Source organism: Phytophthora infestans, genomic scaffold, assembly GCF_000142945.1.
Source record: "Phytophthora infestans T30-4 supercont1.35 genomic scaffold, whole genome shotgun sequence".
Classification (NCBI taxonomy): Eukaryota; Oomycota; class Peronosporomycetes; order Peronosporales; family Peronosporaceae; genus Phytophthora; species Phytophthora infestans.
The window spans coordinates 460,810-476,243 of record NW_003303724.1 but is presented as its reverse complement, the minus strand read 5'-3'; the positions used below and the strand labels follow the sequence as shown (position 1 = coordinate 476,243).

The following is a 15,434-nucleotide window of genomic DNA, read 5'->3' as shown; positions in this document are numbered from 1 at the left end:
ATTGATATCAAATATTTGAGAAACGACTGCCCAAACCGACAAATCCTTAATCGTAAATGTGATTCATTATTACCACGAAATATTAAGTAATTTAAAACGAAGTGTGGATCCTTGGTCTCGCCTTCACGAAATACGCAATTTGAAAAAGTAAAATGCAGCTCTTCGAGGACCTTGTTATCTCTTCAACACTTAAAATCGACGATCTCGCGAGCCAAATTTTTTTTTGCAGCATTTTGTATCAAAAGCTGAAAATTAATAGCTACACACAAAATTTGTGGCTCCGACAGTTTTTATCAATTTAAATTCTCACACACCATGACTGAGATGTACCAAAGCTCTTTTCGCTCCATGGATGCTGTTGCGGACCCTGATACTCGACAACGGCTAACGGGTATTATTATACAGCACCCTTAGTCTTTCAAGGGATGTCATTCCAATGAATTGCTGTTCCGCGCAGCTCTAGCGTCTTACGTAAAAACGAGAAATTTTCTCCAGTGACTCAGCAAGAGACAATTGCAGCCATGTGTCGAGAGCACGCGATGTTAACTGAGCATGCCAGAGCACGATATCAGCCTATCGCCAATTTAAATAAAGCCAATCGACGACTACAAACGAGAGCAACAGTCGAAGCAAGACTCACGGTGTATACGAACTCCGGCGCGTCGTTGATTCCTGTAACGAACTCTACCGTCTTACGGGCACTAGCGGGTATTACAGCAGCTCCAATTTTCGCAGGCCAGCCGATTGACAATGAATTACTGTACCATGCCATTTCGGAGCGAGAGCGCTATCGGGAGAACTGAGTCGGGATGAGTTCCTTGCGGCTAAGGTTCGAGAGCACGCGGTTTTGACCGAACATGCCAAAGCACAGTAATTGTCGAGTGTAATTTTCACCAGGACCCGCTACAACCGCAAGCCAGAGCGAGACGCACGACATACGCGAGCTCCTACCCGTTTCCGACTCCAGTAATAAATTTTGCTTGGCAATGCGGACTGTTGGGTATTACAGCTCCTCCTGTTCTCGCAGGGTCGCCAATTGAAAACGAAATGCATCTCCGCGCGGTTTTGGAACGAGAGTATCGAGAAATCTATGTTGAGAACTTGGGTTGGGATGTGACATAGTTGCAGCGATGGCTCACGAACACTTTGCCACTATTGCTCCTGCAGATTTGAAGGGCCATACGGAAAAGCTTTCAAGTGGCGGCTGAGGAGTGCTTTTGTTGCCTTTTATTGAACCTTAACAAACGTTCTTGAAGGAATATTCGGATCGATCGACACGTAACGAGGTTATGCGAGTGGATTTACTTCAAGTGCTACAAGCTGTGTATTAATAGCACAACCTACTTGCATTTGCTTCAAAACAATAAATCCGCAGTCAGTCGTGAGGAATATACTCTGTGCTAGCATTTATGTCGTATGATCGGATAAAATCGAGTTAATGGGATGTTTATAGATAACTCTTTTGATTTAGTTCGTGTTCTGCTCTCAGAAAACCTACAAGGTAAATTCGGTCTCAATAAAGTTGCGGACTAACATCAGGGCCTGGTATTACTAGTTGCCTGATTCAGGCAACTACAAAGATTATGGATTTTGAAAGGAAGGGTAGTCCATCACCTTTCCTCCGCCTACTTTCGATCATTCAAAGCACACGATTAAATTTCAAACCCCCAAAACTAGCATAACGGAAATATAAAAGTTGCGCAGGTAAAAAAATGTCGACGTTTGTCAAATTTCTGATGGTCACTCGGATATAAAGCTACATTAATTAGTTTTGTATATTTGAATTTCCACTTTTAATAAGCGTACTGTATATCCTCAAAAGTACGGATGATGCAAAGTTGCACCACTCGGGCACGAAGAGATACAGAATTTTAGGCAGAATCGCATCTCTGTATCCATAAATACTCTGGATATGAAATGCAGAATTAGCTCTGCCAAAAGATGATATTTTTTCTGTTGGTACAGCACAGGGCTATTTAGTATAAAAGCCATTGCTGTGCTCGGTGAATATTTTTAGTTTCGTGGTCTCTGTTTGTCTTTCTTATGCATGGCCATTGTCGGAATTAGCTCAAGGCCGACAACAAACACTGCACGTTGACTGAGGTGGGCGAGTGCGTGACCAAAAAAACGCGCCTCAATGTGGACGTCCGTGACCCAAGAGCAGATCGACCAACTGGCGAAAGAAGCTTTCTTGCCGATAGTGTTGCTCCTCAACTACACGCTACTGGTTTATCTCGCAATGTTCTACTGGAAACGACGCAGAGAGCGACGCGTCATGTTACTTTTGTTTGTCGGGACTCTGGGCACCGTCGTGACGATCCCCTTCGCGAGACCCGAACAAGGCTTCGTGGAGACAGTCAACGACATCTCAGAGGCTTGCTGTGTTCTGACTTTCCTTTTACAAATCACAATTGTTGGGTACGACCTGAACAAAAAGTTCAAAATGCGCTCCGTCATGTACCTCACGTATGTAGCCGAAGTGTTGATCTTGGGAGATCTGGTGTCTATCCTGCTCTCCTGTGTCGTAGTCTTCGATTCCGACTTCATGTCAGAAAATACAGGACAGGCCATCTCCAACGTTGCGGAAAATGCAAATTTGGCATTCATTTTCGTCTTTCGCTTCTATTACATTGGGATATCACGCGGGTGGAGGAGTATCTGGAGAACGAGGAAGTTCGAAGTGGGCTGCTACGTGCTCTTCGCCACGCACGAAATGCCGTTTGATCTCTTGTCCACCGCTAGTGGACTTAATTGGGAGTTCGCGCAAGCCATCTGGCATCGATCAACGCTGACGGCTTGCCTGTTTATCACGGCGCGGAGTAAGATCAAGTCAACTGGGAACACGGCAACTCGCATGAATGCCAGTTCAGCCAACAGTGGCAGAGAGAAATGGAACAAAGACACAGTGTTCAAAACTTCCCCAGGAAATATGCGCCGAACTTTGGACGGAAAAGTGTTGCCAAGCTTTGACTTAACTCGCAAGTCCGTTAGGTCAGGTCGGTCAAGTGGCCGACGTGATTCAGGGATACAGACTCTTACAGTCACGTCCGCGAAGCAGCTTAACGACAGCGGAACATGAATCATTGTCCAAAAAAGGTATCAATATTTGTAATTAAAAAAACGTACTTTGTTATGATAAAGTTAAAAAAAAAACAGCTTGGCCCTGTATGCAATCGAAATGAATGGAAACATGTATCCTATATCGTCGATCATGATCACTTATGAGGTAGATCGGGATCAACGACCCGTACAAGAGGGGACACTGCTGCGGTGTCTCTGTCAGCTGATTCGGTAGCTAGACCACACGTAGTTTCATGGGGCAGCTTAGCGCAAACGCATCCGCACTTGGGTCTACCTGTTGCGACCAATTTCTCGTCCATGACTTGTACTGCATTAACCCACGCGACTTCCCACTTGCACTTGACAAGACCGACATGACGTTGCAAGATGTCAAGCTCACAATGGAATCCATACAAGTGGCGGACAAGGCTGGTAGCATCCACGATGGCCCAACGATTGGCATTCCGCGTTAGAAACTGGTCGAACCGCGCAGTTAAGTGTCCGAATGCCCCCTTTGCATCGTTGGGAGCGATTGTACCTGCATGACGCAGTTGAACAAGTCGATTCCGAGTGATAAACAACCGTTTCAGCACGTTTTCGCTCATTGAAACAGCGCCGCCCATGTGGAAACACAACTCGATCAGGTTCCCTAATGGCGCAGGTGCGGACTCGACCACTTCGACGACTGAAGAGTTCTCTTGATCCTCGTAAGACTCTTCCGAAATGGTAGTCTGAGAAAGACCACTGGAAGATAAAATACTCTTCTTGCGGCCATCCCGCTCGAAGGACTTGATGTTCACGTACACTCCTAGAAAATTGTACAGCTCCCGGATGAGAAATGGACGAATCGCCAGGAGCTCGCAGAAGTAAACTGCCAGCTCTTGTTGTCTCTGCTGAAGTACATGTATCTTGTAGTTTCGAACGAAGTGCTTTGCGGGGAAACGCAGATGCTTGACGCGAGCTCCGATGCTCTTGTGGAACTTTCGAATTTCGGAATATCGTTTCTTGATTCCCCATTGGAGGCCGCTAGATAGTCGCACTTGGATGGTGTAGTTTACTGCCACAGAACCGACCTCGATGCCGTCTTTAGGGAGCGCTACGCTATCGATGAGCACGCGTGGCTCCCAGTTGCCTTTTCCTGCAAAGTCAAGGTATGTGGTGCTGGTTGTATCTGGCATAGCTAGTCGGCTATCTGCAAATGTAGCGATATCTCTGGGGGAGAAGTCTGCCTGATGATCGTGGTTCATGCTCTTTCAATTGTGAGCTTTCATAGAAACCACAAGTCGAGGTTTTCATACGACCACAGCGACGTAAGTTTAGTTGTGATCCCGCATCGTGGTAGCTATCGATTGACGATCGTGGAGCTTCACCGTTGAGCTAACGGCGATCCTCCTCCCTGATCTCATTCGTAGACTAAGTATGGTCGCTTAGCCGCTTAAGAAATTTCTAAGCGAGTGTAGCGAAGAACAAAGAAAAAATAACGCCACGAACAGAATTGGTTGTGTTTTCATCAAGCGACTTTGTGTGATCCTGTTGAAATCTTCGGCTCACATTTAATGATTTTTGCAAAGCTTAAAGTACTTCATTTCTGGCTTCCTCTTTGGTCGCAGATACGCCTAACGAATACTGTGTTGTTATGGCGTCCAAGCAGACACCGTGTGCGCAGGTGGAGATTCCTGTATGATCTCAGGGTGAGCCTGCACCGGTTTCATTACTGGAGATGGAGATGTAATTGGAAACAGCGGTGAGAAACAAACTATTGTTCCCTTTTTTGGTGCCTTTGACACAGTAAGACTACACTAGCTATAATTGCAGCAAAATTTTGGTTTGTCTTCCGACATTTATTTTTTTAGAAGCTGCTTAAGACAGGAGGCGGCTGCCTTGGACGCTGCCACGCCGACATTGGCTAACAGAGACTGAAAAACATGGCTACATGTAGCTCTGAGTAGCTTTTAATTCGATCTTTCATCGTGCGAGAACAATCCTGCGTTTGAGCGTAAGAAATGTCTTCTTCGCTTTGGGCTTACATGTTGAAGAAGTTAACCTCGGCCGGCTCCTGAGCTATTCTGTTACGGATCTCAGCATTCTTGGCCATGCGTTCCCTAGCCTGGATCTCTCTAGCGTACATCTGTATTCTCCTTTTTTTTGTCTAGAGCTCTCACTCGTGGAGTCTGCCTCGCCCCATTCTTCGCTTACGTCGTCGTCATCGTATTATGCAACGTCGGAAAAAGACTCAGAATCAGCCTGACGCGTCTCCGTGCTCACATCAAGTGGCCATTTCTTTGGCGTAGTCTGCTTGTCCGGTTCCCCAAAGCGCCAAACCTTCCATTTGTCGGATTTCTTTAAAGAAAGCCCAGCACGGCACAAACCATTCTTTCTGTCAGACTCGTATAGCCCAATCGCTCGATGTGCAACACCAGTGGAAGAGCGATTGTGCGATGTTACTTTGTCACAGCACGCGACGAACTTAACAAGAGTCAACGTAATCGTCGAGAACCTTGCGATAGGTGAAGTCAAAGGTCTCTCTGCGACGAACGCATTCTGCTGTCGAAGAAGCGTATTAAAGACGCGTTTGACGTCGTTGTAGAAATCGGCGTCTTGATTAACTCGGATGCCTGGCTTCGCATCGCTCACTTGCACCCAAGCCTCGCATAGCGCCTTATCTTTAGTTGCACTCAGAGCTATTTTGCCCTGACATTGAATAACCTCAGACCCTGGTTGAGGTTTTTCGGTTTAAAAGAAATTTAGCTCAATACCCAGTGACAGAGTTTGCAAATGTCGTTGACTCGCCGACGATTATTAATAAGTTGCTACCAAGCAACACACTGGTTTTTTTAGCAGCTGCCAATAATAGTTTGGTATTCATGTTTTTCTTCTTGCAGCACGAAACAAGGCTTCGTACTGATGAGGCACGAAACACGCGTCATCTTGCGGAGGGTACGGAAAATCTCAGCAGCCTTCAAGCGGAACTGCGAGGCCACTATTCCCGTGGAGCGAGTCCGTCATTTCTACCAGTACAGTCAAGCCACATCGACGTCCCGGGCGATTACCGTGAGCGTATTATCGCCCTTCCCGTGTCTTTTGGTTCTTACTTTGATCGACTGCGCGCCATTGGCTCCACCTGAAAATGGTTCAAGAGCAAACTATCTGTTTTGGTGTCGGGACTTCTTGGCGATCGCATTAATGACCCGTGTAATCCTTGAACATACTGCCGCAGATTATGATTTTCAATGTGGACGTTTTCAACGCACTATACGTGTCGAGCTCAATGCAGGCTTCTCAGTCGATTATGACTGTTGTCCAGATGGTTGCTTTAGATGCACTTCTCGCATGGGTGTCGTTATCAGACATCCAGCATTTCATGAAGACGATATACCTTCTGAGACGCAAGATTCCCGCGGGGCATCCATTAAAGAACGCTAGCTTTATCGAGATTGCTATTCAAATAACCGATGAAGACCCCCAAGCTAGAGATCGTCTCGCTCATCGTCGATACAATTTGGCACAGGCCGTTCGACGACTCAGTACAAGCACCACCCTCGTAGATGGCTCTCTGGCTACCGGCAGCCATCGACAAGTCGACAGGTGCTCCCTGCTGACCCACCAAATTCCCAAGTTGCTGCAACAAAAAATTTAGCGAGAAATCCAGCACTCGAGTTGATTCCTACTCAAAAGTCTCTGGCCACCATTTTCACGGCCAAAGAGCGACAAAGATTCCTTCAGCACAGTGCGAGAGTGTTGTTTACAACAGAGTTTGTCATCCTGGTCGAGTACACGGAAGTCATCGTGCCGTTTATCTACAGTACGTTGTCTTTATTTACCCATCTTTTTGGCTGAGAATAGGCTCATCACCGTATGTTCCGTATCAGCGATGTACACAGTTGGGATGTTCTATTTACCGAACCACCACTATTATCCATAGCTTCAGTCATTTGACGACACGGGGTTAGCCAGTAATCTCGGAAACATCGTCACGTTTGGATTCATAGAGCTCGGATCGTTGCTGGTCATCGGATACCTGATTCAACGAATGCTCAATATCTCGATGCTGTACCTGCTTGTGTTCGTACTCGATCGAAGTTGGCGCATGGTGCAGTCAAATCTGTTTTTATGGATATGCTATACCATTCAAAACTCGCTAGAACACAACGGTACGTTGACATATTCGGATGGCTAAGAGATCTTGCCGCGCTAACGAACTGTGAATGTGTTAGGAGCCGATTTCGGCTTCGCATTTTCGTGGCTTAGAACCTCTTCAGCGCAGTAACATGGCTCCCGTAACTTCTTCGATACAAGTGGCGGTGGACACTTTTTAATTTTAAATTCGTGTTGTTACTATAATTTTTAGAATTGCATCTCTATGTATTGTGTAATAACAGCTCTTAGCACCACTCGCACCACGGAAATGATTAGAGTGAGCTTATCGCCTAATCTACAGACACTGATCCAGTTGTTGATGCTAATGCATCAAGGAACGACGTCATCTGACAAAGCCGCATCGCTTAGCCCCAGCTACAGCTTCAATCAAAACCTTAATCACACGCAAAAAAAACGTAGGAACCTCCGTGGCAATAGTTAGCTTCCCTCTGGCTCGCCTTCGCAGGAGTTTACTTAAACGTGTCATTCGAATCCAATGTTGCGGAGATAAGTGTGTGTGCAGTGTAAAAGGTGACACTCATGCATCTCTGGATCTTACGAATTGAATGAATGATAGTATTATGTACAAACAAAGTAGTTTTGCTAAGCAAATTATATTAATATTTGCTGAGCAAAATACTCTGCCTACCAAACGCTCTGATGTTAGAACTGATAGATATACCAGGTAAGGTGTCGAGGGCACTCGTAGGAAACGCTGACGAAGGTGTTCGATAAAAATGTGAAGAAAATAGCTACGCTACGCCTCAGCCGTCAACTAGAAGCTGGCAGCGCAGTAAAAATGCGTGCATTTCACTTGCGATCGTTTTAGATCGGACGGCAATACATAAAGCGCGATTTAGAGGATTTTTTTTACTTAGGATCAGTGAGGAACGTTAGCGTTCCTAGCAAATGCCAGGCATGAAGCTTCTGGCAGATCATAACTTCCTTACCAAGGCAGCTCAACGGCTGGATATTGTTTGTCGGCATTGTAGAACTTGCCCGTGTCGTCCAGTGTCAACTTCTCCACGATCTTGGCCATGGACTCGGCCGACTCCTCAGGTGTCAGGTAGCCCTGGTGCTCGTTCATGTCGGTGGCCACATATCCGGGGTTCAGCGTCACAAATCCGATGTCTTTGTGGCGTAGACTGACAGACATGGAGCGAGTGGCCATGTTGAGAGCAGCCTTGGATGGGGCGTATCCGAATGCTTTGCTGAAAAAGTTGTCCATCTCGGCCGTGTTGCTGCTGATGCTTCCAAGAAGAGACGTCACCTGCGCGACATAGGCAAAGCCGTGCTTTTTGGCCGCCAGCTCCAAGTTCGGTAGTAGCGCTCGTGTCGTGAGGAATGGACCGACAGCGTTCACTTCGAATTGACGCATGAATGCCTCCTTGGTGGCCGACTCGAACGTGTCCGGGATCCAAATGCCTGCGTTGTTGATGAGAAGGTCAATGGGTACACCGTCCACTTGGCGAGCCGCCTCAAGGATGGACGCTTCGTCGATGGTGTCAAGTGTCACTACTTTGAAAGGAGATAGAGCGTTGAGCTGTGCATGTAAAAATAATTAGTTTCTAACATGTTAAACGCGAATGGGGCGTGTTAGTTTCATACCTGGTCGGTGTTACTGCTGGGTCGGGCGGTACCGATGACGTTCCAATTGGCCTTGGTGTAGTATTTAGCAAGTGAGAGACCAATACTGCGTGTGCTTCCCGTGACGAGGACGGTTTTCTTGGTGGTCGCCATGATACGGAAGATGGAAGGTCGTCAGGGGCAGCTTGTTGCGCTCGACGCTTTTATGAAAGTGGGGTGCCCAAAACCAAGCACCGACGAACTGCTACTGACTACGAAGTCATTGGCGTGGTCATGGTAGCCAACACGTCGTTACATGCAGCCTCAAGCGCGGATGATTGTTCATCTCCCCGCTTCTAACCTTGTAACCTGTCGGTCTGTCCGTCCGTCAGTCCGTCGCATTCCCCGTCTTGCTGCTTTTTCCTGCCTTTTCGCATGGCTACACTCGGCCTGTCTTATACAGTTTCCTCCTATCCTACCGACCGCGCCTACCTTTCTGACTCGACCTAACTATGCTAAAATTACAAATATATCCAAAAGCGTGACACAATTAACTCGCGCCCTGATTGGGCACAACCGACCGACCTGCGACACTGACTGGATCTGTCGCACGATCAGACCGTCTGTCGCCCTCGCGACTGGACGTAAGGTAAACATATCTGCCGAGCACGAAACGCATCGATTGGATGCAAACGGCCAGGCGAGCTGCGCAGATACTGCAAATCGGGCACACTAACCACTTTATTTTCTAAGAGCTCTGCACACTTCTCAAATAGAGATATTTATCATTATTAATGTAGACTTCACAGACCAGTATTTTGTAAGAGCTCAGGGATGTTATTTTCCACACACTTTTCAAAGTAAAGACATTATTAATAGTATTAATATTACTAATATAAGCTTATCAGGCCGCATTTGTAAGAGCTCGGCGATGCTATTTTCCACACACTTTCTAAAGTAGAAACGATAGTATTTTTAATATTAAAGTAGGCTTCACGACCAGCGGCTTTTGTAGGGATATATATCTTTTTTACTTCACTGACACTCACCACTGCCACCGTGCAATGAAGGCGCGCGGCTGCACGGTCACTGCGGTATCTGCTCCCGTGCACCGCACTCGACGAATGCATGCGCGCCAGTACATAGGCTTTTAGTCACTTTTATTTCATGTAAAGTATGTATTTGTTTAAAAATCTGATAGTATTACTATTAAAGCAAAATATTAATATTTAAATTTTTTAATATGTTGCTTAGTAATAAATACCAGCCTTACATTACCGTGCTATTGGCTAATATTTGGACGCAAGTAATTGGTTAAAACAATATATGTTGCTAACTTACTCACAGTTTGCAAAATGGTGGGCCGAGTGAAGATTGACCCGCTTCTGCTGAGCCCGCAGCGGTCTACGACGGACCCCCGAGCGCGCTGCATCTGCTGTGGGAAGCTGCAGCAGGGTTACGCGCTCCGTACAATCAGCGGGCGGGACATCGTGCGGCGCTGTATTGCCTGCGAGAACGGCCCAAAAGCGGTTGAGTTCTGGGAGGAAAAGCCCCCACCACCTGATTCGGCCAAAGTGCGCCGCCAGGAAAGCCTGCCAACCGTCGAGAAAGTGATGGGCCCTGACTGGTACATCAAGAAGAAAAATGGACACAGCCGCCCTCGCAAGCTGACCGCCCGAAATGTCAGGTACATTGAGCAAAAGAAGCAGCAGAAGAGCAGGTGATTTGAAAATACATCCTTATAGCCCCTACCCCGCATAGTTTTGTATACTGGCTGACGGTGCAAGGCTTGGGGTCGCACATACTGTAAGCTGACTGTGGCGCTACCAAGCGTGTTGACGCGCCTATAGAGCGTAGCGCGCTTCAAAATATAATAAGACATGGAATCAACTGTGCACGCTGCAAGTTGGTGGTTCCTATCCGCATACGCGGTCACCGTAGATGGCACGTACACCTCGCTCACGTGGGCCACACGCAAAACCATGCTATCTGTACCACCAACGCTCACAGCGTATATTTCATTAATGTGCGCTCACAAATGTAAGCTTCAGTATAGAGTGAGCACTATGCACCGACCAATAAGTTGCTGTCGACATAGACACAAGCACGTCTATGGTAGTGTTGACCGTACAGGTGTCGTCGCAAGTCGATGTGCCTGTACGCAGTACTGTATTTTAGTTTCTTGTGTATAATAGTCGAGGCGAGAGTCCGGTTGAGTCGCGAATGATTATAAGATGTACCCGCCGCGCGCATATTTCGCGTCGACTACTACCTACATACGCGCGGTCAGCTTGCCTGTATCACCGCGGTTATGACCTACGTCCAGTTAGTGGCGCGCTTGGGTGATCCATCAGAAGCGTAGGCGCAGAAAGCTAGCACCACGATGCAAAAGTACCGATAAAGAAACAGTGACCCCATGCATAGGTTGAACTATCACGAGCGCGTGGCAAATACACTCATTAACGACCTTGCGATATATGCACGGACACATCAAATAGCACGCCGAGTTGATAAGTAGGCAGGAAAAGTACTTCATATAATGTACATGAGCGACGATTCGAATCAAGTCTAAGCATCACTACGATCTGATACTCTGCCTACAGCCATATATCTTCGTATGTTTGTCGTATATATCGGACCCAGTATAATGTCAGTCGGAAAGGATTTACGCCACTTTGTCAGTCAGTAGCTATGCCAATAAGTCAGAAAGTCCGTCAGCTATGCAAGTAAGATAAATTCATGCGGAAGATAGTGGAAATACCCTTCAGTAACATCACAAACAGCTCAGCAGAATAATTTCAAAGCATAATATTGATGTTTGTGGCGACCATCGGCAAAAACTACCTATCCTAAAAGATACTTCGCGCGAGGAGCTGATTAACATTGCTCTATTAGACCGTCGCAATCGATGATGTATGTCGACTGCCTCACGGCGATGACGTGCAGATGGAAATATGATTGAGTAGGCGTTTTTACGCCAGCTACACTGGGATTCCTCACCGATCTACGCATGTTTCGTAGCATCATTGATACTGACCCGTCTTCCGTACAGCATATACTAGCGTTGCAACCACGCGCGCCTCCGATTCGTGACATTTTGGGAGCTATGCGCTCAAATGAGATTATAGACAAAACCCTCCCGGCTAAGATGGTGCTCATCTTGCAGATCACGATAAACCCTGGTCATGTCTACCATAACATGTGAGCACTATAGATACTGTGTGCGGTGTTGTTTTGGAACGTAGCATAAGTAGATCACAGCATACTTATATTATATGTAGCTGTGGTCCAAGTAGAAATTCTAAGCCCACCGCAGCGCAGCGGAGGTGGTCGCCCCTCTCTACACCAACCAACCATGCCCTAGCGTCCGCGGAGCGGGCGCCCAGAGCGCTAGTCTCCCCGCTTCTAACCTTGTAACCTGTCGGTCTGTCCGTCCGTCAGTCCGTCGCATTCCCCGTCTTGCTGCTTTTTCCTGCCTTTTCGCATGGCTACACTCGGCCTGTCTTATACAGTTTCCTCCTATCCTACCGACCGCGCCTACCTTTCTGACTCGACCTAACTATGCTAAAATTACAAATATATCCAAAAGCGTGACACAATTAAATCGCGCCCTGATTGGGCAATACCTGCCGACCTGCGACACTGACTGGATCTGTCGCACGATCAGACCGCCTCTCGCCCTCGCGATTGGACGTAAGGTAAACATTTCTGCCGAGCACGAAACGCATCGATTGGTTGCAAACAGCCAGGCGAAGACGCGTCGTACTTGATTATTGCGCAAAACCTGTCGTATGTACTGAAATCGGGCACAGTAACCACTTTTTTTCTAAGCGCTCTGCGCACTTTTCAAATAGAGAAATTTATTATTATTAATGTAGACTTCACAGACCAGTATTTTGTAAGAGCTCAGGGATGTTATTTTCCACACACTTTTCAAAGTAAAGACGATATTAATAGTACTAATATTATTGATATAAGCATCACAGGTCGCAATTGTAAGAGCTCGGCGATGCTATTTTCCACAAACTTTCTAAAGTAGAGACGATAGTATTTTTAATATTAAAGAAGGCTTCACGACCAGCGCTTTTTGTAGCGACTTTGCGAATATATATATATATATTTTGTACTTTACCTGGAACTCACCACTGCCACCGTGCAATGAAGGCGCGCAGCTGCACGGTCATTGCCGTATCTGCTCCCGTGCACCACACCCGACAGATGCATGCGCGCACGATAGATAATTGTCTTAGGCAATTTAAATTGCATGTAAAGTATGTTTTTGTTTGGAAATCTGATAATAATATATTATAGCAAAGCCAAAACGTTAGTATCAACTTTTTAATATGTTTCTAAATAATAAATACCAGCCTTATATTTCCAAGCTATTGGCTAATATTTGGACGCAAGTAATTGGTTAGAGCAATATATTTTGCTAACTTACTCACAGTTGTGGGCCCTACGTGCAAGCAATGCGAGGCGAAGATTGACCCGCTTCTGCTGAACCCGCAGCGGTCTGCGACGGATGCCCGGGCGCGCTGCGTCGGTTGCGGGAAGCTGCAGTACGGCTACGCATTCTGTACAATCAGCGGGCGGGACATCGTGCGGCGCTGTATTGCCTGCGAGAACGGCCCAAAAACGGCTGAGTTCTGGGAGGACCCCCCCACCACCTGATTCGGCCGAAGTGCACCACCAGGAAAGCCTGGCGAACGTCAAGAAGGCGATGGGCCCTGACCGGTACCCCAAGATAAAAAAGAGGCGCAGCCGCCCTTGCAAGCTGACCGCCCGAAACGCCAAGTACATCGAGGAAAAGAAGCAGCAGCAGAGTAAGTAATTGGTAAATATACCCTTTTAGGCCCCCATGCTCCTACCTATTTTGTTTTAGTATACTAGCTGACGGTGCGAGGTTTGGAGCGGTAAGCTGACTATAGTGCTGACGCACCTACAAAGCGTAGCGCGCTTCATAAAATATGAGAACATGGAATCAGCTGTGTACCGCTGCAAGTTGGTCGCTCCTATCCGCATACGCGTCACCGTAGATGACACGTACACTCGCCCACGTGGACACACGCAAAACCATGATATTTGTACCATCAGCGTTTATAGCGTATATTTCCACAAATTTCAGCTACAGTATTGAGTGGGAACTCCGTGCGCCGAATAAGCTGCTGTTGGCATAGATACTACCAGTGCGTAACAGTGCAGACCGTACAGATGAACGTGGCAAGTCGATGTGTCTGAACGCAATATTGTATTTTAGTGTCCTGTTCATAATGGCCGAGATGAGAGCTCGGTTGAGTCGCGGATGACTATAAGGTGTACCCACCTCGTTGCGTATATATCGCGCTGGCTACTGCTAAGAGACGGGCGTATAGTATACATGTATCGCTGCGGAATGACCTGTGCCCAGTTAGTGACGCGCTTGATTATACAGACTGATACATCAATAGCGTAAGCACAGAAAGCTAGCACGACGACGCAAAAGTCCCGATAAAGAAACAGTGACCCCATACATAGGTTGGGCTTTCACGAGCGCGTGGCAAATACACTCATTAACGACCTTGCGATATATGCACGGACACATCAAATAGCACGCCGAGCTGATAACTAGGCAGCGAGTACTCCATCTAATGTACATGAACTATTATTCAATTCAAGTTTAACCATCACTACGATCTGATACTCTGCCTACGGCCATATATCTCCGTATGTTGCAGCCGGTCAAAAGAATGTGCACGCAGTGGTGCCTCTTCGTCCGATCTGGACGAGGCCTTTTGTCGTACATATCGGACCCAGTATAATGTCAGCTGGAAAGGATTTACGCCACTCTGTCAGTCAGTAGCTATGCAAATAAGTCAGAAAGTACGTCATCTATGCAAGTAAGATCAATGCATGCGGAAGATAGTGGAAATACCCTTCAGTAACATCACAAACAGCTCAGCAGAATAATTCAAAGCATAATATTGATGTTTGTGGCGACCATCGGCAAATACTACCTATCCTAAAAGATACTTCGCGCGCGGAGCTGATTAACATTGCTCTATTCGACCGTCGCAATCGGTGATATGTGTCGACTGCCTCACAGCGATGACGTGCAGATGGGTAAAATGTGTGAGTAGGCGTATTTACTCTAGCTACACTGGGATTCCTCACCGATCTACGCATATTTCGTAGCATCATTGATACTGACCCGTCTTCCGTACAGCATATATTAGCTTTGCAACCACGCGCGCATCCGATTCGTGTCATTTTGGGAGCAATGCGCTCAAACGAGATTATAGACAAAACCTTCTTGGGTAAGATGGTGCTCTTCTTGCAGATCACGTTAAACCCTGGTCGTGTCTACCATAACATGTGAGCACTAAGGATACTGTGTGCGGTGTTGTTTTGGAACGTAATATACGTATATCATAGTATACATGTACTATATGTTGCTTCGCTTTGAGTAGCAATTCTAAGCCCATTGCAGCGCAGCGGAGGTGGTCGGCCCTCTCTACACCAACCAACCATGCCCTAGCGTCCGCGGAGCGGGCGCCCAGAGCGCTAGTCGCTCCGCTTCTAACCTTGTAGCCTGTCGGTCTGTCTGTCTGTCCGTCCGTCTGTCAATCCGTCCGTCGCACTCCCTGTCTTCCTGCTTTGACCTGCCTTCCCGCATGGCTACACCCGGCCTGTCT

General features: G+C 47.0%; 3 protein-coding genes across 3 annotated transcripts; 2 read left to right on the top strand and 1 right to left on the bottom strand.

Annotated features, from left to right (window-relative positions):
- Positions 1-2,137: 2,137 nt before the first annotated feature.
- On the top strand, positions 2,138-3,153 carry PITG_15214 (uncharacterized protein; the record flags this gene model as incomplete). The annotated part of the gene is made up of 2 exons (XM_002898624.1): positions 2,138-2,466; positions 2,562-3,153. 2 exons carry the CDS (start codon positions 2,138-2,140, stop codon positions 2,722-2,724), a joined length of 492 nt encoding a protein of 163 aa, XP_002898670.1.
- A 3,127-nt stretch (positions 3,154-6,280) lies between these two features.
- PITG_15213 (uncharacterized protein) lies at positions 6,281-7,237 on the top strand (the record flags this gene model as incomplete). Its single annotated transcript, XM_002898623.1, has 5 exons — positions 6,281-6,394; positions 6,452-6,548; positions 6,710-6,866; positions 6,930-6,948; positions 6,989-7,237. The coding sequence occupies 5 exons, from the start codon at positions 6,281-6,283 to the stop codon at positions 7,235-7,237; spliced, it is 636 nt and encodes a 211-aa protein (XP_002898669.1).
- Positions 7,238-8,143: 906 nt separating this feature from the next.
- Positions 8,144-8,979, bottom strand: PITG_15212 (uncharacterized protein; the record flags this gene model as incomplete). Its single annotated transcript, XM_002898622.1, has 1 exon — positions 8,144-8,979. The coding sequence occupies one exon, from the start codon at positions 8,573-8,575 to the stop codon at positions 8,144-8,146; it is 432 nt and encodes a 143-aa protein (XP_002898668.1).
- Positions 8,980-15,434: the final 6,455 nt, after the last annotated feature.